We start from the raw sequence: 21458 nt of genomic DNA on the forward strand, positions 1-21458 counted from the left end.
GCAGAAAAAGGGGGCAGAAGTGCAATGAAACAAAGGGGCATAGACACAGAGGGAGATACGTGTGGCTATAAGCACACAAGAGAAAAGGGACGGTAGCGCATCAAAAGACAGGGGGCATAGAATCAGACACCGGCAGCAGCGCACCATATAAAGGGGGAAGCAGCGTACCGAAGAGAGAACGCACAGAATCAGAGGGAGATGAGCACAGACTGCACCACAAAGGAGAAAGGGTGAGGCAGCGCATTGGAGAAAAAGGCACAGAATAAAAGGAGATGAATGCGGACGGCAGCACACTGGAGAAGGCACCGTAGAAAGGAGGATTATGGACGCCAGTGCACCGTATAAAGGAGGGTCATGGACACCAGCGCACTGGAGAAGGGGGGGGCTCCGTAAAAAAGATCATAGACAGCAGAACACAGGAGAACGGGGGGGGGACCGTAGAAAGGAGGATCATGGACAGCAGCGCACTGGAGGAGGGGGGGGTGCACCGTAGAAACGATCATAGACAGCAGAACACTGGAGAATGGGGGGGGGCACCGTAGAAAGGAGGATCATGGACAGCAGCGCACTGGAGGAGGGGGGGGTGCACCGTAGAAACGATCATAGACAGCAGAACACTGGAGAATGGGGGGGGCACCGTAGAAAGGAGGATCATGGACAGCAGCGCACTGGAGGAGGGGGGGGTGCACCGTAGAAACGATCATAGACGGCAGAACACTGGAGAATGGGGGGGGCACCATAGAAAGGAGGATCATGGACAGCAGCGCACTGGAGGAGAGGGGGGTGCACCGTAGAAACGATCATAGACAGCAGAACACTGGAGAATGGGGGGGGCACCGTAGAAAGGAGGATCATGGACAGCAGCGCACTGGAGGAGGGGGGGGTGCACCGTAGAAACCAGGGCTGTGGAGTCGGTAAGCCAAACCTGCGACTCCGACTCCTCAATTTCCCTTACACCGACTCCGACTCCACGACTCCGACTCCCACACATATTGCTTATATTTAAGTGAAAAATTTATTGTAGTACAATGTGAACCTCAGACATTTAATCATTTCTATGATACAATAATCAAGATATTTAGATAGAACAGAATATATATTGGTGTACTACCCGGTTTTCATTCTTTTTGGTACAGATACGATATGGATAGACAGATATGGATAAATGGATATATAGATAGAGCAGATTTCTAATCTGCTTTTGCTATTGAAAACATTATCTATGAGCTCAAAAACCTTTCAGGTGATGCGGTTTTTTAAAAAGATGATCAGCTTTTGCAGCTGAAAAACGTATCCTCAAAAAACACAGGAAAAACGCTGTGTGTGAATGTAGCCTTAGATCAGGAATATAACAGCCATTTATAGGACATTTCATAACTTTCCCAAACTCCTATGAAAAAATATTCAGCACATCCTGCATTGAATTACTGTACCCAATTTATTATATATTTTAGGAGTCAGTCCATTTTATACCGACTCCGACTCCGACTCCACAAAAATGAGCACCGACTCCGACTCCACGACTCCACAGCCCTGGTAGAAACGATCATAGACGGCAGAACACTGGAGAATGGGGGGCCCGTAGAAAGGAGGATCATGGACAGCAGCGCACTGGAGAAGGGGGGGCCCGTAGAAAGGAGGATCATGGACAGCAGCGCACTGGAGAAGGGGGGGCCCGTAGAAAGGAGGATCATGGACAGCAGCGCACTGGAGAAGGGGGGGGGGCCCGTAGAAAGGAGGATCATGGACAGCAGCGCACTGGAGAAGGGGGGGCCCGTAGAAAGGAGGATCATGGACAGCAGCGCACTGGAGAAGGGGGGGGGCCCGTAGAAAGGAGGATCATGGACGGTAGGGCACTGGAGAAGGGGGGGGGGCCCGTGGAAAGGAGGATCATGGACAGCAGCGCACTGGAGAAGGGGGGGCCCGTAGAAAGGAGGATCATGGACGGTAGGGCACTGGAGAAGGGGGGGGGGGCCCGTGGAAAGGAGGATCATGGACGGCAGCGCACTGGAGGAGGGGGGGGCACCGTAGAAACAATCAGACAGCAGAACACTGGAGAATGGGGGGGGCACCGTAGAAAGGAGGATCATGGACAGCAGCGCACTGGAGAAGGGGGTGCCCGTAGAAAGGAGGATCATGGACGGCAGCGCACTGGAGAATGGGGGGGCACTGTAGAAAGGAGTATCATGGACGGCAGCACACTGGAGAAGGGGGGGCATTGCAGAAAGGAGGATCATGGACGGCAGCGCATCGGGTGAATGGCATCGGTTGCCAGACACTTCCAGGTAGCAGTGCAGTAAGGCCGTGTCCTGATCAGAGCAACCCCGGTCAATGACCCCACTCATGAAATTGGTGGGGTCTTAGCAGACAGATACTCATCATTTACTATTCTGGGGCACAGGGTGACCCTGGCTCTGGTGAAATAGGCAATTGCTTCATGTACCTCAAGATTAATGTTTGCCCCTCCACCGCTCACAGCTCATCAGGGGGATGTTATGATCAGAGGAAATAACTCATCATCCGCGACATAGAGAAGCCTTCACCTGACAGAACGTAAGATAGAGGGCTGGAAAGTCTGATCGCTGCCATGAGACTGCCGTGTACAGGTGGTCTGTATTGTATGGAGAGAGTGATACATGGGGGGTGTACAGTGTACTGGATGCACAGAAGGACATCTCCACAAGTAACGAATTTCCAAACGTGTCGGGTCAGAATTATTTCTGCGAACTCCGTGCACCGCCAATTAGAGGACGGGGCGGGGGACGGCCAGAGGACGGGGCGGGGGACGGCCAGAGGACGGGGCGGGGGACGGCCAGAGGACGGGGCGGGGGACGGCCAGAGGACGGGGCGGGGGACGGCCAGAGGACGGGGCGGGGGACGGCCAGAGGACGGGGCGGGGGACGGCCAGAGGACGGGGCGGGGGACGGCCAGAGGACGGGGCGGGGGACGGCCAGAGGACGGGGCGGGGGACGGCCAGAGGACGGGGCGGGGGACGGCCAGAGGACGGGGCGGGGGACGGCCAGAGGACGGGGCGGGGGACGGCCAGAGGACGGGGCGGGGGACGGCCAGAGGACGGGGCGGGGGACGGCCAGAGGACGGGGCGGGGGACGGCCAGAGGACGGGGCGGGGGACGGCCAGAGGACGGGGCGGGGGACGGCCAGAGGACGGGGCGGGGGACGGCCAGAGGACGGGGCGGGGGACGGCCAGAGGACGGGGCGGGGGACGGCCAGAGGACGGGGCGGGGGACGGCCAGAGGACGGGGCGGGGGACGGCCAGAGGACGGGGCGGGGGACGGCCAGAGGACGGGGCGGGGGACGGCCAGAGGACGGGGCGGGGGACGGCCAGAGGACGGGGCGGGGGACGGCCAGAGGACGGGGCGGGGGACGGCCAGAGGACGGGGCGGGGGACGGCCAGAGGACGGGGCGGGGCACGGCCAGAGGACGGGGCGGGGCACGGACGGGGCGGGGCACGGACGGGGCGGGGCACGGACGGGGCGGGGCACGGACGGGGCGGGGCACGGACGGGGCGGGGCACGGACGGGGCGGGGCACGGACGGGGCGGGGCACGGACGGGGCGGGGCACGGGCGGGGACGGGGCGGGGCACGGGCGGGGACGGGGCGGGGCACGGACGGGGACGGGGCGGGGCACGGACGGGGACGGGGCGGGGCACGGACGGGGACGGGGCGGGGCACGGACGGGGCAGGGCAGGGACGGCCAGAGGACGGGACGGGGCAGGGCACGGACGGGGCAGGGCACGGACGGGGCAGGGCACGGACGGGGCAGGGCACGGACGGGGCAGGGCACGGACGGGGCAGGGCACGGACGGGGCAGGGCACGGACGGGGCAGGGCACGGACGGGGCAGGGCACGGACGGGGCAGGGCACGGACGGGGCAGGGCACGGCACGGACGGCCAGAGGACGGGGAAGTGCAGGGCACGGACGGCCAGAGGACGGGGCAGGGCAGGGCACGGACGGCCAGAGGACGGGGCAGGGCAGGGCACAGACGGCCAGAGGACGGGGCAGGGCAGGGCACAGACGGCCAGAGGACGGGGCAGGGCAGGGCAGGGCACGGACGGCCAGAGGACGGGGCAGGGCAGGGCAGGGCACGGACGGCCAGAGGACGGGGCAGGGCAGGGCACGGACGGCCAGAGGACGGGGCAGGGCAGGGCACGGACGGCCAGAGGACGGGGCAGGGCAGGGCACGGACGGCCAGAGGACGGGGCAGGGCAGGGCACGGACGGCCAGAGGACGGGGCAGGGCAGGGCACGGACGGCCAGAGGACGGGGCAGGGCAGGGCACGGACGGCCAGAGGACGGGGCAGGGCAGGGCACGGACGGCCAGAGGACGGGGCAGGGCAGGGCACGGACGGCCAGAGGACGGGGCAGGGCAGGGCACGGACGGCCAGAGGACGGGGCAGGGCAGGGCACGGACGGCCAGAGGACAGGGCAGGGCACGGACGGCCAGAGGACGGGGCAGGGCAGGGCACGGACGGCCAGAGGACGGGGCAGGGCAGGGCACGGACGGCCAGAGGACGGGGCAGGGCAGGGCACGGACGGCCAGAGCACGTCGGAGGATATACTCTGGCTCATCATCTCCGATGCATTTTTCCCTCAGCAGTGACCGCAGGCATTAACCCCTGGGTGGCGCACATATTACCTGCACGGATCGAGGCCGCGGCTGCTCTGGTTCTGGCTGTTCTTCCTCTCTTTGGTGGGTCCGAGGTTCTTGGGGGGCTGCACACCGACCATAGAGCTGATCCGCAGGAGGAGCACCACAAACAGCTGGGAGTAAAGCTCCTGTACAGCAGGGGATGACTGCGGCTGAGACAGCACCTCGCGGAGGGCACAAGTGGCCTGCAAGAGAGAGGCAGTATGAGACGCCAGAGACACAACCCCACACGTCACCGGACCCCCATCTACACACTCAGCAATGTCACTGCAGCCGCAAACTTGTCACGCAGCTTTCACAGAGCCACCGAGAGTCAAAGCGGCAGGTGACAAAGCGGAGGGATCAGGCCATCATCGGAGACCACAAAAGAAGAGCTGAACTCAGACAGGAATCACAATTCACCAGGACTCTCAGCTGCCTGGAAGACCCTCCAATAATCATCGCCCAGTAACCCCCTACATACTCCACACCAGAGCCGGAGACAGAGAAACAGCAGAGACGACACCCAAACAAACACTCAGAAACACCCTGTATTACACTCCAGAGCTGCACTCACTATTCTGCTGGTGCAGTCACTGTGTACATACATTACTGATCCTGAGATACCTCCTGTTTTATACTCCAGAGCAGCACTCACTATTCGGCTGGTGGAGTCACTGTGTACATACATTACATTACTGATCCTGGGTTACATCCTGTATTATTCTCCAGAGCTGCACTCACTACTCACAGTGACCACACCAGCAGAATAGTGAGTGCAGCTCTGGAGTATAATACAGGATGTAACTCAGGATCAGTAATGTAATGTATGTACACAGTGACTGCACCAGCAGAATAGTGAGTGCAGCTCTGGGGTAGAATACAGGATGTAACTCAGGATCAGTAATGTATGTACACAGTGACTGCACCAGCAGAATAGTGAGTGCAGCTCTGGAGTATAATACAGGATGTAACTCAGGATCAGTAATGTATGTACACAGTGACTGCGCCAGCAGAATAGTGAGTGCAGCTCTGGGGTATAATACAGGATGTAACTCAGGATCAGTAATGTATGTACACAGTGACTGCACCAGCACAGAGCGGGCAGAGGCCCCAGACTGGCAGAAGCGCTGGTGCTGTGAGGAGGGGCACAGGCCAGTGACAGTGGGACAGAAGGAGAGATTGGATGGAGTGTAAGGTGTCGGGGGAGGGGAGGCCTGAACACCTGGACAGTGGAGGTGTATATGTAACCAGGGATTAACTGGAATAGGGGAGAAAAAACCCATCCAGACCTCATTTCCAGACTCCCCCGCCCTCCCTCCCCGTCCAGGAGGAAATGAAGATGTGTTACAGCTGCGTGTCTGGAATGAAGCTCCTGTTCAGGATGGAAGGCCAGAGAGCAGGGAGCAGCACAGAGAGCAGGGAGCAGCACAGAGAGCGCAGGACACAGCACAGAGAGCGCAGGACACAGCACAGAGAGCAGGGAGCAGCACAGAGAGAGCAGGACACAGCACAGAGAGCGCAGGACACAGCACAGAGAGCAGCACAGAGAGCGCAGGACACAGCACAGAGAGCAGGGAGCAGCACAGAGAGCGCAGGACACAGCACAGAGAGCAGGGAGCAGCACAGAGAGCAGGGAGCAGCACAGAGAGCAGGGAGCACCACAGAGAGCAGGGAGCACCACAGAGAGCAGGGAGCACCACAGAGAGCAGGGAGCACCACAGAGAGCAGGGAGCACCACAGAGAGCAGGGAGCACCACAGAGAGCAGAGCGCACCACAGAGAGCAGAGCGCACCACAGAGAGCAGAGCGCACCACAGAGAGCAGAGCGCACCACAGAGAGCAGAGCGCACCACAGAGAGCAGAGCGCACCACAGAGAGCAGGAAAGATGTATATCTTTGTACCGTGTTAGCCAGTAGATGGATTTATGTCTTTTTACATCAATTAAGGAATTTGCTCCTAAGACCTTCTGGGGTCATTACACAACACATTGGGAGACCCCAATCACAGGACAATAAAACATCCGGACTCCTTATCTATGAACTGGTCCAATATTTATGTTTCTTCCTCTCCCATAATCACAATTCTGCTTCACGTCACTTGTCTTATCTATTGTGTTATTTCTGTGCCGTGTTGTGCATAAATATGTGACTCTTCAGATTTTGTATTAGTCTATGCCTGATGAAGAGGCCTGAGGAGTCTGGAAAGCTGCAATGTGTTACCATCTTTTCAGTTAGCCATTAAAAGGTATCAACCGCTGAAGACTCTGAATTCTGAATATATTGCACAGGGAGCAGCACATCGAGCAGGGAGCAGCACATCGAGCAGGGAGCAGCACAGCGAACAGGGAGCAGCACAGCGAACAGGGAGCAGCACAGCGAACAGGGAGCAGCACAGCGAACAGGGAGCAGCACAGCGAACAGGGAGCAGCACAGCGAACAGGGAGCAGCACAGCGAACAGGGAGCAGCACAGCGAGCAGGGAGCAGCACAGCGAGCAGGGAGCAGCACAGCGAGCAGGGAGCAGCACAGCGAACAGGGAGCAGCACAGCGAACAGGGAGCAGCACAGCGAACAGGGAGCAGCACAGCGAGCAGGGAGCAGCACAGCGAGCAGGGAGCAGCACAGCGAGCAGGGAGCAGCGCAGCGAGCAGGGAGCAGCGCAGCGAGCAGGGAGCAGCGCAGCGAGCAGGGAGCAGCGCAGCGAGCAGGGAGCAGCGCAGCGAGCAGGGAGCAGCGCAGCGAGCAGGGAGCAGCGCAGCGAGCAGGGAGCAGCGCAGCGAGCAGGGAGCAGCGCAGCGAGCAGGGAGCAGCGCAGCGAGCAGGGAGCAGCGCAGCGAGCAGGGAGCAGCGCAGCGAACAGGGAGCAGCGCAGCGAACAGGGAGCAGCGCAGCGAACAGGGAGCAGCGCAGCGAACAGGGAGCAGCGCAGCGAACAGGGAGCAGCGCAGCGAACAGGGAGCAGCGCAGCGAACAGGGAGCAGCGCAGCGAGCAGGGAGCAGCGCAGCGAGCAGGGAGCAGCGCAGGGAGCCGCACAGCGAGCAGGGAGCCGCACAGCGAGCAGGGAGCCGCACAGCGAGCAGGGAGCCGCACAGCGAGCAGGGAGCCGCACAGCGAGCAGGGAGCCGCACAGCGAGCAGGGAGCCGCACAGCGAGCAGGGAGCCGCACAGCGAGCAGGGAGCCGCACAGAGAGCAGGGAGCCGCACAGAGAGCAGGGAGCCGCACAGAGAGCAGGGAGCCGCACAGAGAGCAGGGAGCCGCACAGAGAGCAGGGAGCCGCACAGAGAGCAGGGAGCCGCACAGAGAGCAGGGAGCCGCACAGAGAGCAGGGAGCCGCACAGAGAGCAGGGAGCCGCACAGAGAGCAGGGAGCCGCACAGAGAGCAGGGAGCCGCACAGAGAGCAGGGAGCCGCACAGAGAGCAGGGAGCCGCACAGAGAGCAGGGAGCCGCACAGAGAGCAGGGAGCCGCACAGAGAGCAGGGAGCCGCACAGAGAGCAGAGCGCACCGTGCAGCAGAGAGCAGCGTAGAGAGCAGAGCAGCACAGAGCAGAGCGCAAGCAGAGAGCAGGAGAAAGCATCAAAAACAGATCGTAACCTGCCCTGCACACACCCTACATACCCCGACCCTCCTGCTGACAACCTCTGTGTACAGTGTGATATCTCCTATAGGGGGTTGTCACCCGACCCGCACACTGTATAAATCCTATATACCCCGACCCTCCTGCTGACAACCTCTGTGCACGGTGTGATATCTCCTATAGGGCAGGGCTGTGGAGTCGGAGTTAGTTTTGGTTGGAGTCGGAGTCGGTAGAATTGTACCGACTCCGACTTTAAAAAAAATGTATTAATATTTCATAATTGAACTTTCATATGGATTTTATAAATGTTACTCAAATATATATGTTCTATCAAACTATGAACAACAGTGATAAGCAGTTCTGCTGGAGACATTTCTTACTTCTTGTGTGTCACTGTTCTCCACTGCCCTCATCTAATCTTATACTTGGTTAACCTCATGCTGCCCCAACCCCCCTACTTACAATGTATGAAACTGAAAGTGAAAATGTGTTGCAAATTCTTAGTAGTAAAGCTCCTCCTCTAGACTAGATCACACTAGGTGTGCGTCTTCCAAGCATCTCACAGCTGCCTGCTACTCAGAAGAGGAAGACTGTAAGAAGTATTGTCCTTTCAACAAACTTTGCATCAGTTAACTGTGAGCACATGAGGAATAATAACAGTATTACTGACCACTATATCAGTTGTACGACCTGGCAATAATTTTGAACAATTGTTTTTAGGAAAAACAATTGTCAGTTGGATTGTGAATGCAGATTTAAAAACCTGAGAATGTCAAAGAAGCATCACATTAAATCAGCTGTATTTGAACATTTCACCATCACTCAAGATAGAAAACATTATGTCTGTCAGTGTATGACAAATGATCCAGACGAAAACAAATGCTGTGAAGCCAAGATGAATGCATATTCAGGCAAAGATAAAAATGCTCCTACCAGAGCTTCTAATCTAAAGAGACATTTACAGCGCTTTCATCCAGAAGTACTGAAAGCAGTGGATGAGAAAGACTGCATCCAAACCAATGAACCAGTGCCCAGCTCTTCCAGCCAAACAAAGGAGCAGAGAACTGTGCAGCCATCAGTTGCAAGATATTTTGTCAGTGACAAAGTTACTGTGACAATGACAGTAGATACATTTAAAAAACAGATCATAGAGCTTGTTGTAAAGGATAGTGTGCCTATTTCATTATTTTCACGACCAGCTTTTATGTGTCTGAATGGGGAAATGGCCCGCAAGCTTGGTGTTTCTCTGGAGAGAGAGTATTAGAAAATTAGTAATCGAAGAAGCTTTTAAACAAAACTCTCAAGGGACGCTTTCTGTTTCTTAAAATGGATGCCTGCACACGTCACAGAGTGAACTATTTTGCCATCAATGTCCGATTTGTTTGTGACAAAAATGAAATAGTTACCAAGACATTGGCAGTAAAAGACACCAAAGCTCATCACACCAGTGAGTTTCTCCAGGTCTTGGTGGAAAAGGTTCTGCAAGACTATGAACTTAAAAAAGAGCAAGTTCTTTCTGTCGTAACTGACAATGCTTCAAATATGATAAGTACTATTAAGCTAATGAATGAGAGGAATGATGGTGACCAGCAGCTAGAAGAACATTCTGGGTCCACAGACACAGAAATGTTTGAAATAGAGGAACACAGTATTGTAACTGAGGAGCAAACTGAAGTTGCTTCAGATGAACAGCAACATGATAGTTTAGATGATCTTGTTGAAACTGTGTCGATATGTTCTTTCATTCATCACATGCGCTGTGTTGTGCATACGCTACAGCTGGCTATAAGAGACAGTCTGCAAGAAGGACATGCTGCTGCACTGATTGGCAAGGTGAGAAAATTGGCTACTGTTGCCAGAACCCCTAAAGTTGACTCAATTTTGAAGAGACGTGCTGGAAAAGGGGCAATTATTGATCAAGCCACACGATGGGGCAGTACTTACTTAATGATTCAGCGCTTGGTTGAACTGAAAACCTTTCTTGTAGACATGGCTAACCCTCAACTGACGCTAAATGAAAGTCAGTGGAATCAGGTGACTGAGCTGGAAAAATTGCTAGAGCACCCATTTACAGTGACTAAAAAATTACAAGCAGAGGACTTAACTCCAGGTATTTTCTTAAAGGAGTGGAAGAACCTGATGTTTCGCTTGTCCCAAAGAGGAGGGTTAATTGCAAGTGGCATTGCTACATCAATGAAACGGAGAGAGGAGCTACTATTACAAAATAACATTCTTTTGGCAGCTGTTTATGTAGACCCAATGCATCGGATTCTTCTAGATGATCAACAGCTAAGTAAAGGAAAAGAAGCTCTGTTTGAAATAGCAGTAAGGATGAAAGGGTTGCAGAACAGTCAGGAGGAACAAGAAGAATTTGGTCGTCCTGCCACATCTTCACCCTCATCATCAACTGATGAAGAATTTAATTTCGAAAAATATTTGGATCACAAGGACCGTGCAAAGCGTTCCCGCATAGAAGAGTCATCCCCATCAAGGAACACAGCCAGTACATTGCAGCAGAATTTTTCATGTGCACTAAAAGAAATTGAGAAATTTGACCGTTCATCAAAAATAACAGTGCAACAAGCGATTCCTCTGTATCCTGACATTGTCAGAGATGTTGCCCGAGTGGTTACTGCTTTGCCACCAACACAAGTTAGTGTAGAGAGGTTGTTCTCTGCTCTCAAAATAATTAGATCAGATTTGAGGGCATCCATGAAGGAGGATCTGACAGAGGCAATACTTTTTCTGAGGACAAATTTATAGATTTCTTCTTATTAACTGCATAAAAGTGTTTATTGCATATTTACTTACAGTTTAGAAAAGTTTATAAAAGTTATTTGCTATATTCTAATTGTATTCTAATAAATGTAGTTTTTGCTCTAAGTGGTCTGATTACTTATATGATGGTGAGAAACTGAATAAGCACGATGTTTAATATTTTACAGCAGTAAATTTGTTGTTATGAATTGGCCATTTATGAAGGAGTCGGAGCCTGATAAAATCCAGGAGTCGGAGTCGCAACTGTGGCTTACCGACTCCACAGCCCTGCTATAGGGGTTGTCACCCATCCCGCACACTGTCAGCAGGAGGGTCGGGGTATATAGGATGTATACAGTGTGTAGGGCGGGTGACAACCCCCTATAGGAGATATCACACTGTACACAGAGGTTGTCAGGAGAAGGCTGGGGGTATATAAGATGTATACAGTGTGTAGGGCGGGTGACAACCCCCTATAGCAGATATCACACTGTACACAGAGGTTGTCAGGAGAAGGCTGGGGGTATATAAGATGTATACCGTGTGCGGGGCGGGTGACAACCCCTATAGGAGATATCACACTGTACACAGAGGTTGTCACGAGAAGGCTCAGGATATATAGGATGTACACAGTGTGCAGGGAGGGTGACAACCCCCTATAGGAGATATCACACTGCATACAGAGGTTGTCAGGAGAAGGCTCGGGGTATATAGGATGTATACAGTGTGCGGGGCGGGTGACAACCCCTATAGGAGAGATCACACTGTACACAGAGGTTGTCAGGAGAAGGCTCGGGGTATATAGGATGTACACAGTGTGCAGGGCGGGTGACAACCCCCTATAGGAGATATCACACTGCATACAGAGGTTGTCAGAAGGATTGGGGTATATAGGATGTGTACAGTGTGCGGGGCGGGTGACAACCCCTATAGGAGAGATCACACTGCATACAGAGGTTGTCAGGAGAAGGCTCGGGGTATATAGGATGTATACAGTGTGCAGGGCGGGTGACAACCCCTATAGGAGAGATCACACTGCATACAGAGGTTGTCAGGAGAAGGATTGGGGTATATAGGATGTATACAGTGTGCAGGGCGGGTGACAACCCCTACAGGAGATATCACACTGCATACAGAGGTTGTCAGGAGAAGGCTCGGGGTATATAGGATGTATACAGTGTGCAGGGCGGGTGACAACCCCTATAGGAGAGATCACACTGCATACAGAGGTTGTCAGGAGAAGGATTGGGGTATATAGGATGTGTACAGTGTGCGGGGCGGGTGACAACCCCTATAGGAGAGATCACACTGCATACAGAGGTTGTCAGGAGAAGGATTGGGGTATATAGGATGTGTACAGTGTGCGGGGCGGGTGACAACCCCTATAGGAGATATCACACTGCATACAGAGGTTGTCAGGAGAAGGCTCGGGGTATATAGGATGTATACAGTGTGCAGGGCGGGTGACAACCCCCTATAGGAGATATCACACTGCATACAGAGGTTGTCAGGAGAAGGCTCGGGGTATATAGGATGTATACAGTGTGCAGGGCGGGTGACAACCCCCTATAGGAGATATCACACTGCATACAGAGGTTGTCAGTAAAAGGCTCGGGGTATATACGATGTATACAGTGTGCAGGGCGGGTTATAGTTAATATCACAATGTACAGAGGTTGTCAGGGTCAGTAGCCGTTCGTTTTGTTGTCAGACGGGGTCACATGTCCGGGCAGGGCTGTACTCACCGCGAGCGGCAGGAGGGTGGCCACTCGGCTGGAGGTGGAGCTCAGCAGCGACATCTTGCACTCTTTGTAGGGGACATCGCCTGTTATCTTTTCCACAAGAATATTCAGAACCTGAGATGTGAGAGGAGGATCCGAGGACAGCGCCCACCACAGGCTGCACACTTCACTGCAAGAGACCGCAGCAGGAGAGTGGGGGCATTAGTGATAGAATGTCACAGCGAGAGAGGCCCAGAGAGGATAGAAGGAACGGGGGACAGGAGGGGCCCAGAGAGGATAGAAGGAACGGGGGACAGGAGGGGCCCAGAGAGGATAGAAGGAACGGGGGACAGGAGGGGCCCAGAGAGGATAGAAGGAACGGGGGACAGGAGGGGCCCAGAGAGGATAGAAGGAACGGGGGACAGGAGGGGCCCAGAGAGGATAGAAGGAACGGGGGACAGGAGGGGCCCAGAGAGGATAGAAGGAACGGGGGACAGGAGGGGCCCAGAGAGGATAGAAGGAACGGGGGACAGGAGGGGCCCAGAGAGGATAGAAGGAACGGGGGACAGGAGGGGCCCAGAGAGGATAGAAGGAACGGGGGACAGGAGGGGCCCAGAGAGGATAGAAGGAACGGGGGACAGGAGGGGCCCAGAGAGGATAGAAGGAACGGGGGACAGGAGGGGCCCAGAGAGGATAGAAGGAACGGGGGACAGGAGGGGCCCAGAGAGGATAGAAGGAACGGGGGACAGTAGGGGCTCAGAGAGGATAGAAGGAACGGGGGACAGTAGGGGCTCAGAGAGGGAGGAAGGAACGGGGGACAGGAGGGGCGAAGGCAGGAAAGGACGGGGGACAGGAGGGGCCCAGAGAGGGAGGAAGGAACGGGGCACAGGAGGGGCCCAGAGAGGGAGGGAAGGAACGGGTGACAGGAGGGGCCGAGAGAGGGAGGAAGGAACGGGGGACAGGAGGGGCCCAGAGATGGAGAGAGGGAGTAAGGAACAGGGGACAGGAGGGGCCCAGAGATGGAGAGAGGGAGTAAGGAACAGGGGACTGGAGGGGCCCAGAGATGGAGAGAGGGAGTAAGGAACAGGGGACAGGAGGGGCCCAGAGAGGGAGTAAGGAACAGGGGACAGGAGGGGCCCAGAGAGGGAGTAAGGAACAGGGGACTGGAGGGGCCCAGAGATGGAGGGAGGAAGGAACGGGGGACAGGAGGGGCCCAGAGAGGATAGAAGGAACGGGGGACAGGAGGGGCCCAGAGAGGATAGAAGGAACGGGGGACAGGAGGGGCCCAGAGAGGATAGAAGGAACGGGGGACAGGAGGGGCCCAGAGAGGATAGAAGGAACGGGGGACAGGAGGGGCCCAGAGAGGATAGAAGGAACGGGGGACAGGAGGGGCCCAGAGAGGATAGAAGGAACGGGGGACAGGAGGGGCCCAGAGAGGATAGAAGGAACGGGGGACAGGAGGGGCCCAGAGAGGATAGAAGGAACGGGGGACAGGAGGGGCCCAGAGATGGAGGGAGTAAGGAACGGGGGACAGGAGGGGCGAAGGGAGTAAGAAACGGGGGACTGGAGGGGCCCAGAGATGGAGAGAGGGAGTAAGGAACAGGGGACAGGAGGGGCCCAGAGAGGGAGTAAGGAACAGGGGACAGGAGGGGCCCAGAGAGGGAGTAAGGAACAGGGGACAGGAGGGGCCCAGAGAGGGAGTAAGGAACAGGGGACAGGAGGGGCCCAGAGAGGGAGTAAGGAACGGGGGACTGGAGGGGCCCAGAGATGGAGGGAGGAAGGAACGGGGGACAGGAGGGGCCCAGAGAGGATAGAAGGAACGGGGGACAGGAGGGGCCCAGAGATGGAGGGAGTAAGGAACGGGGGACAGGAGGGGCGAAGGGAGTAAGAAACGGGGGACTGGAGGGGCCCAGAGATGGAGAGAGGGAGTAAGGAACAGGGGACAGGAGGGGCCCAGAGAGGGAGTAAGGAACAGGGGACAGGAGGGGCCCAGAGAGGGAGTAAGGAACAGGGGACAGGAGGGGCCCAGAGAGGGAGTAAGGAACAGGGGACAGGAGGGGCCCAGAGAGGGAGTAAGGAACAGGGGACAGGAGGGGCCCAGAGAGGGAGTAAGGAACAGGGGACAGGAGGGGCCCAGAGAGGGAGTAAGGAACAGGGGACAGGAGGGGCCCAGAGAGGGAGTAAGGAACAGGGGACAGGAGGGGCCCAGAGAGGGAGTAAGGAACAGGGGACAGGAGGGGCCCAGAGAGGGAGGAAGGAACAGGGGACTGGAGGGGCCCCCAGAGATGGAGGGAGGAAGGAACAGGGGACTGGAGGGGCCCAGAGATGGAGGGAGGAAGGAACGGGGGACAGGAGGGGCCCAGAGAGGGAGTAAGGAACAGGGGACAGGAGGGGCCCAGAGAGGGAGTAAGGAACAGGGGACAGGAGGGGCCCAGAGAGGGAGTAAGGAACAGGGGACTGGAGGGGCCCAGAGATGGAGGGAGGAAGGAACGGGGGACAGGAGGGGCCCAGAGAGGATAGAAGGAACGGGGGACAGGAGGGGCCCAGAGAGGATAGAAGGAACGGGGGACAGGAGGGGCGAAGGCAGGAAAGGACGGGGGACAGGAGGGGCCCAGAGAGAGAGGAAGGAACGGGGCACAAGAGGGGCCCAGAGAGGGAGGGAAGGAAGGAACGGGGGACAGGAGGGGCCCAGAGAGGAAATGTAGGGGGATAGAGGTGATAGAAAGGGACCAAAGAGGAAAGGGGGCAGGAGGGGACCAGATAGGAAGGGGAGCCAGGAGGGGCAGGGGGGTGGAGACAGGCTCAGAGGACAACGGAAAGGTCAGGGGAGGTTCAGAGGACTGTGGAGGGATCAAGGGAGGCTCAGAGGACTCTTCTATAGGTTTGGTTTCTCGTGGAGCCTGTAGTTGGGTGGAATGCACCATTACCTGTCATACGGAACAGGGCAGGACAGGAGGCTGGACACCACGGCCTTCACATGTTGTGTGGCCAGTATATACAGAGTCTGTACAGCTGCCTTCCTAACGTGCTCCTCAGGGGTCTCCTCCAGCTGCTCCTGAACACGCAGAATAATCTCCGGGACCTTGGAGGAAAATAGTCAGTCTACCATTATTAGATAACCTCAGATGGATGTCAGGGGCCGCAGCTCTGCAGCACTGACCCTACCTTGGACAGCAGGATGGTCCCCCGATCCTTCAGCAGAGAATTGATCATCACAGTGGCAGCTCTGGAGCAATTTGCATCAGGATCGGAGAGCCCCTCGAAGGTGACGAAGAGTAGACTGGTGAGCTGCTCCGGGGGAAGGCGCTTCCCGATTATCTGAGGAGACACCACCGTATCTGACATCGCAAGAGCCCTGAAAAACCAGAGACTGCCCCCTAGTGACAGGCGGCCCACGCTGACCCTGCCCCCTAGTGACAGGCGGCCCACGCTGACCCTGCCCCCCAGTGACAGGCGGCCCACGCTGACCCTGCCCCCCAGTGGCAGGCGGCCCACGCTGACCCTGCCCCCCAGTGGCAGGCGGCCCACGCTGACCCTGCCCCCCAGTGGCAGGCGGCCCACGCTGACCCTGCCCCCCGGTGGCAGGCGGCCCACGCTGACCCTGCCCCCCAGTGGCAGGCGGCCCACGCTGACCCTGCCCCCCAGTGGCAGGCGGCCCACGCTGACCCTGCCCCCTAGTGGCAGGCGGCCCACGCTGACCCTGCCCCCTAGTGGCAGGCGGCCCACGCTGACCCTGCCCCCTAGTGGCAGGCGGCCCACGCTGACCCTGCCCCCTAGTGGCAGGCGGCCCACGCTGACCCTGCCCCCTAGTGGCAGGCGGCCCACGCTGACCCTGCCCCCTAGTGGCAGGCGGCCCACGCTGACCCTGCCCCCTAGTGGCAGGCGGCCCACGCTGACCCTGCCCCCTAGTGGCAGGCGGCCCACGCTGACCCTGCCCCCTAGTGGCAGGCGGCCCACGCTGACCCTGCCCCCTAGTGGCAGGCGGCCCACGCTGACCCTGCCTCCTAATGGCAGGCGGCCCACGCTGACCCTGCCCCCTAGTGGCAGATGGCCCACGCTGACCTTGCCCCCTAGTGACAGGCGGCCCACGCTGACCTTGCCCCCTAGTGACAGATGGCCCACGCTGACCTTGCCCCCTAGTGACAGACGGCCCATAATTACCTTGCCCCCTAGTGAAAGATGGCCCATGCTGACCCTGACTCCCTAGTGAACAAGTGACTGCCCACCCAGACCCGGCCTCCTATCGCAGAGAAAAGATCCACACTGACCCCGCCTACAAGTAACTGACAGACGCCTCAAGCTGATGATGCGCAACCATTTACATGCCTTACTTTTAAATGACAGTATGGACCCTTAAAAATAGTGATCCCTGAATCCACCACAACCCTCTTACCATCGCAATTTCAAAGCAAGTATGGAACAAGACGTTAGAATCGGGGTTCAGGAGGCCGCCCCTCAACATCTGCAGCTTCTCCACCTGATCATCCTTGTGGTCCGGAGCAAAACCTGAAAAATACGAGACGTAGTAGTGACCCAACAACCGAAGGTGAGAGGATGGCAAGGGGGAAGTGACCTCAATATACAAGGTGGGGGACGAGACACCGGATGAGAGGACGGCACGGGGAGAAGAGACCCCAATATACAAGATGGAGGACCAGACACAGGATGGCACGGGGGGGAAGAGACCACAATATACAAGATGGAGACCAGACACCGGATGAGAGGATGGCACGGGGGGGAAGAGACCCCAATATACAAGATGGAGGACCAGACACAGGATGAGAGGATGGCACGGGGGGGGGGGGGGGGGGGAAGAGACCACAATATACAAGATGGAGGACCTGACAGGATGGCACAGGGAGAAGAGACCCCAGTATACAAGATGGAGACCAGACACAGGATGAGAGGATGGCACGGGGGAGAAGAGACCCCAATATACAAGATGGAGGACCTGACAGGATGGCACAGGGAGAAGAGACCCCAGTATACAAGATGGAGACCAGACACAGGATGAGAGGATGGCACGGGGGGGGGGAGAGATCACAATATACAAGATGGAGGGCCAGACACAGGATGAGAGGATGGCACGGGGAGAAGAGACCCCAATATACAAGATGGAGACCAGACACAGGATGAGAGGATGGCACGGGGAGAAGAGACCCCAATATACAAGATGGAGACCAGACACAGGATGAGAGGATGGCACGGGGAGAAGAGACCCCAATATACAAGATGGAGACCAGACACAGGATGAGAGGATGGCACGGGGAGAAGAGACCCCAATATACAAGATGGGAGACCAGACACAGGATGAGAGGATGGCACGGGGAGAAGAGACCCCAATATACAAGATGGAGGACCAGACAGGATGGCACGGGGGGGGAAGAGACCACAATATACAAGATGGAGACCAGACACCGGATGAGAGGATGGCACGGGGAGAAGAGACCCCAATATACAAGATGGAGACCAGACACAGGATGAGAGGATGGCACGGGGAGAAGAGACCCCAATATACAAGATGGAGACCAGACACAGGATGAGAGGATGGCACGGGGAGAAGAGACCCCAATATACAAGATGGAGACCAGACACAGGATGAGAGGATGGCACGGGGAGAAGAGACCCCAATATACAAGATGGAGACCAGACACAGGATGAGAGGATGGCACGGGGAGAAGAGACCCCAATATACAAGATGGAGGACCAGACAGGATGGCACGGGGGGGGAAGAGACCACAATATACAAGATGGAGACCAGACACCGGATGAGAGGATGGCACGGGGAGAAGAGACCCCAATATACAAGATGGAGGACCAGACACAGGATGGCACGGGGGGGAAGAGACCACAATATACAAGATGGAGACCAGACACCGGATGAGAGGATGGCACGGGGGGGAAGAGACCCCAATATACAAGATGGAGGACCAGACACAGGATGAGAGGATGGCACGGGGGGGGGGGGGGAAGAGACCACAATATACAAGATGGAGGACCAGACAGGATGGCACAGGGAGAAGAGACCCCAGTATACAAGATGGAGACCAGACACAGGATGAGAGGATGGCACGGGGAGAAGAGACCCCAATATACAAGATGGAGACCAGACACAGGATGAGAGGATGGCACGGGGAGAAGAGACCCCAATATACAAGATGGAGACCAGACACAGGATGAGAGGATGGCACGGGGAGAAGAGACCCCAATATACAAGATGGAGACCAGACACAGGATGAGAGGATTGTGAAAAATGAGGATGAATGAACTCATGGAGTTCAACATCCAACACTGCGGAGACACCATCACATGTTTCTCAACGCAGTGATTCTAGAGCAATGCCCCCACCCTTATGGGAAATATGTAAAAACATGGAAAACAAGAGCCGCGGAGACACCATCACGTTTCTCAAAGCAAGCAATGACTAGCCAGGTCTTTCCCCGGGAAAGAACAATGCCTAGTCTTCTACTAGGCATTGCTCCTACTGGCCAGTTTCCTACTCCACACTGACGAGGGGCAATACCCCAAAACAGCTGTCTGTGGATGGATACCATGTTTTGGCATAGGTGGTTTCCTTCATTGGAGAATGCCCTTCCCGTGGTTGTTCCTTCCCGGGGAAAGACCTGGCTAGTCATTGCTTGCGTTGAGAAACATGCAATTGTGTCTCCGCAGCTTGTGTTTTACAGGATGAGATGAAGGCACGGGGGGAAGAGACCCCAATATACAAGATGGAGACCAGACACAGGATGAGAGGATGGCACGGGGAGAAGGGACCCCAATATACAAGATGGGAGACCAGACACAGGATGAGAGGATGGCACGGGGAGAAGAGACCCCAATATACAAGATGGAGACCAGACACAGGATGAGAGGATGGCACGGGGAGAAGGGACCCCAATATACAAGATGGGAGACCAGACACCGGATGAGAGGATGGCACGGGGAGAAGAGACCCCAATATACAAGATGGAGACCAGACACAGGATGAGAGGATGGCACGGGGAGAAGAGACCCCAATATACAAGATGGAGACCAGACACAGGATGAGAGGATGGCACGGGGAGAAGGGACCCCAATATACAAGATGGGAGACCAGACACAGGATGAGAGGATGGCACGGGGAGAAGGGACCCCAATATACAAGATGGAGACCAGACACAGGATGAGAGGATGGCACGGGGAGAAGAGACCCCAATATACAAGATGGAGACCAGACACAGGATGAGAGGATGGAACGGGGAGAAGAGACCCCAATATACAAGATGGAGACCAGACACAGGATGAGAGGATGGCACGGGGAGAAGAGACCCCAATATACAAGATGGAGACCAGACACAGGATGAGAGGATGGCACGGGGAGAAGAGACCCCAATATACAAGATGGAGACCAGACACAGGATGAGAGGACGGCAAGGGGAGAAGAGACCCCAATATACAAGATGGAGACCAGACACAGGATGAGAGGATGGCACGGGGAGAAGAGACCCCAATATACAAGATGGAGACCAGACACAGGATGAGAGGATGGCACGGGGAGAAGAGACCCCAATATACAAGATGGGAGACCAGACACAGGATGAGAGGATGGCACGGGGGGAAGAGACCCCAATATACAAGATGGAGACCAGACACCGGATGAGAGGATGGCACGGGGAGAAGAGACCCCAATATACAAGATGGAGGACCAGACACAGGATGAGAGGATGGCACGGGGAGAAGAGACCCCAATATACAAGATGGGAGACCAGACACAGGATGAGAGGATGGCACGGGGGGAAGAGAGCCCAATATACAAGATGGAGACCAGACACAGGATGAGAGGAAGGCACGGGGAGAAGAGACCCCAATATACAAGATGGAGACCAGACACAGGATGAGAGGAAGGCACTGGGAGAAGAGACCCCAATATACAAGATGGAGGAAGGCACGGGGAGAAGAGACCCCAATATACAAGATGGAGACCAGACACAGGATGAGAGGATGGCACGGGGAGAAGAGACCCCAATATACAAGACGGAGACCAGACACAGGATGAGAGGATGGCACGGGGAGAAGAGACCCCAATATACAAGATGGAGACCAGACACAGGATGGGAGGAAGGCACTGGGAGAAGAGACCCCAATATACAAGATGGAGGAAGGCACGGGGAGAAGAGACCCCAATATACAAGATGGAGACCAGACACAGGATGAGAGGATGGCACGGGGAGAAGAGACCCCAATATACAAGATGGAGGACGGCACGGGGAGAAGAGACCCCAATATACAAGATGGAGGACCAGACACAGGATGAGGGGATGGCACGGGGAGAAGAGACCCCAATATACAAGATGGAGACCAGACACAGGATGGGAGGAAGGCACAGGGAGAAGAGACCCCAATATACAAGATAGAGGACGGCAAGGGGAGAAGAGACCCCAATAAACAAGATGGAGGACCAGACACAGGATGAGAGGATGGCACGGGGAGAAGAGACCCCAATATACAAGATGGAGGACGGCACGGGGAGAAGAGACCCCAATATACAAGATGGAGGACCAGACACAGGATGAGGGGATGGCACGGGGAGAAGAGACCCCAATATACAAGATGGAGACCAGACACAGGATGAGAGGATGGCACGGGGAGAAGAGACCCCAATATACAAGATGGAGGACCAGACACAGGATGAGGGGATGGCACGGGGAGAAGAGACCACAATATACAAGATGGAGACCAGACACAGGATGAGAGGATGGCACGGGGAGAAGAGACC

The 21458-nt window shown here is 56.3% G+C and overlaps 1 protein-coding gene across 4 annotated transcripts in view; it reads right to left on the reverse strand.

Annotated features, from left to right (window-relative positions):
- Positions 1-21458, reverse strand: part of MROH1 (maestro heat like repeat family member 1) — a 157216-nt gene that overhangs the window by 40842 nt on the left and 94916 nt on the right. For all 4 annotated transcript variants that reach the window (XM_073562389.1, XM_073562390.1, XM_073562386.1 and 1 more), the window contains 5 exons: positions 17097-17209; positions 15869-16021; positions 15631-15785; positions 12728-12893; positions 4657-4853 (listed from right to left, as the gene is read on the reverse strand). In XM_073562389.1, the coding sequence (XP_073418490.1) occupies positions 4657-4853; positions 12728-12893; positions 15631-15785; positions 15869-16021; positions 17097-17209 (784 nt within the window). The remainder of the gene's footprint in view (positions 1-4656; positions 4854-12727; positions 12894-15630; positions 15786-15868; positions 16022-17096; positions 17210-21458) is intronic.

The sequence above is a fragment of the Dendrobates tinctorius genome, unplaced genomic scaffold (genome assembly GCF_039654945.1).
Source record: "Dendrobates tinctorius isolate UK_male_01 unplaced genomic scaffold, ASM3965494v1 ptg000349l, whole genome shotgun sequence".
In the NCBI taxonomy this organism is placed as follows: Eukaryota; Metazoa; Chordata; class Amphibia; order Anura; family Dendrobatidae; genus Dendrobates; species Dendrobates tinctorius.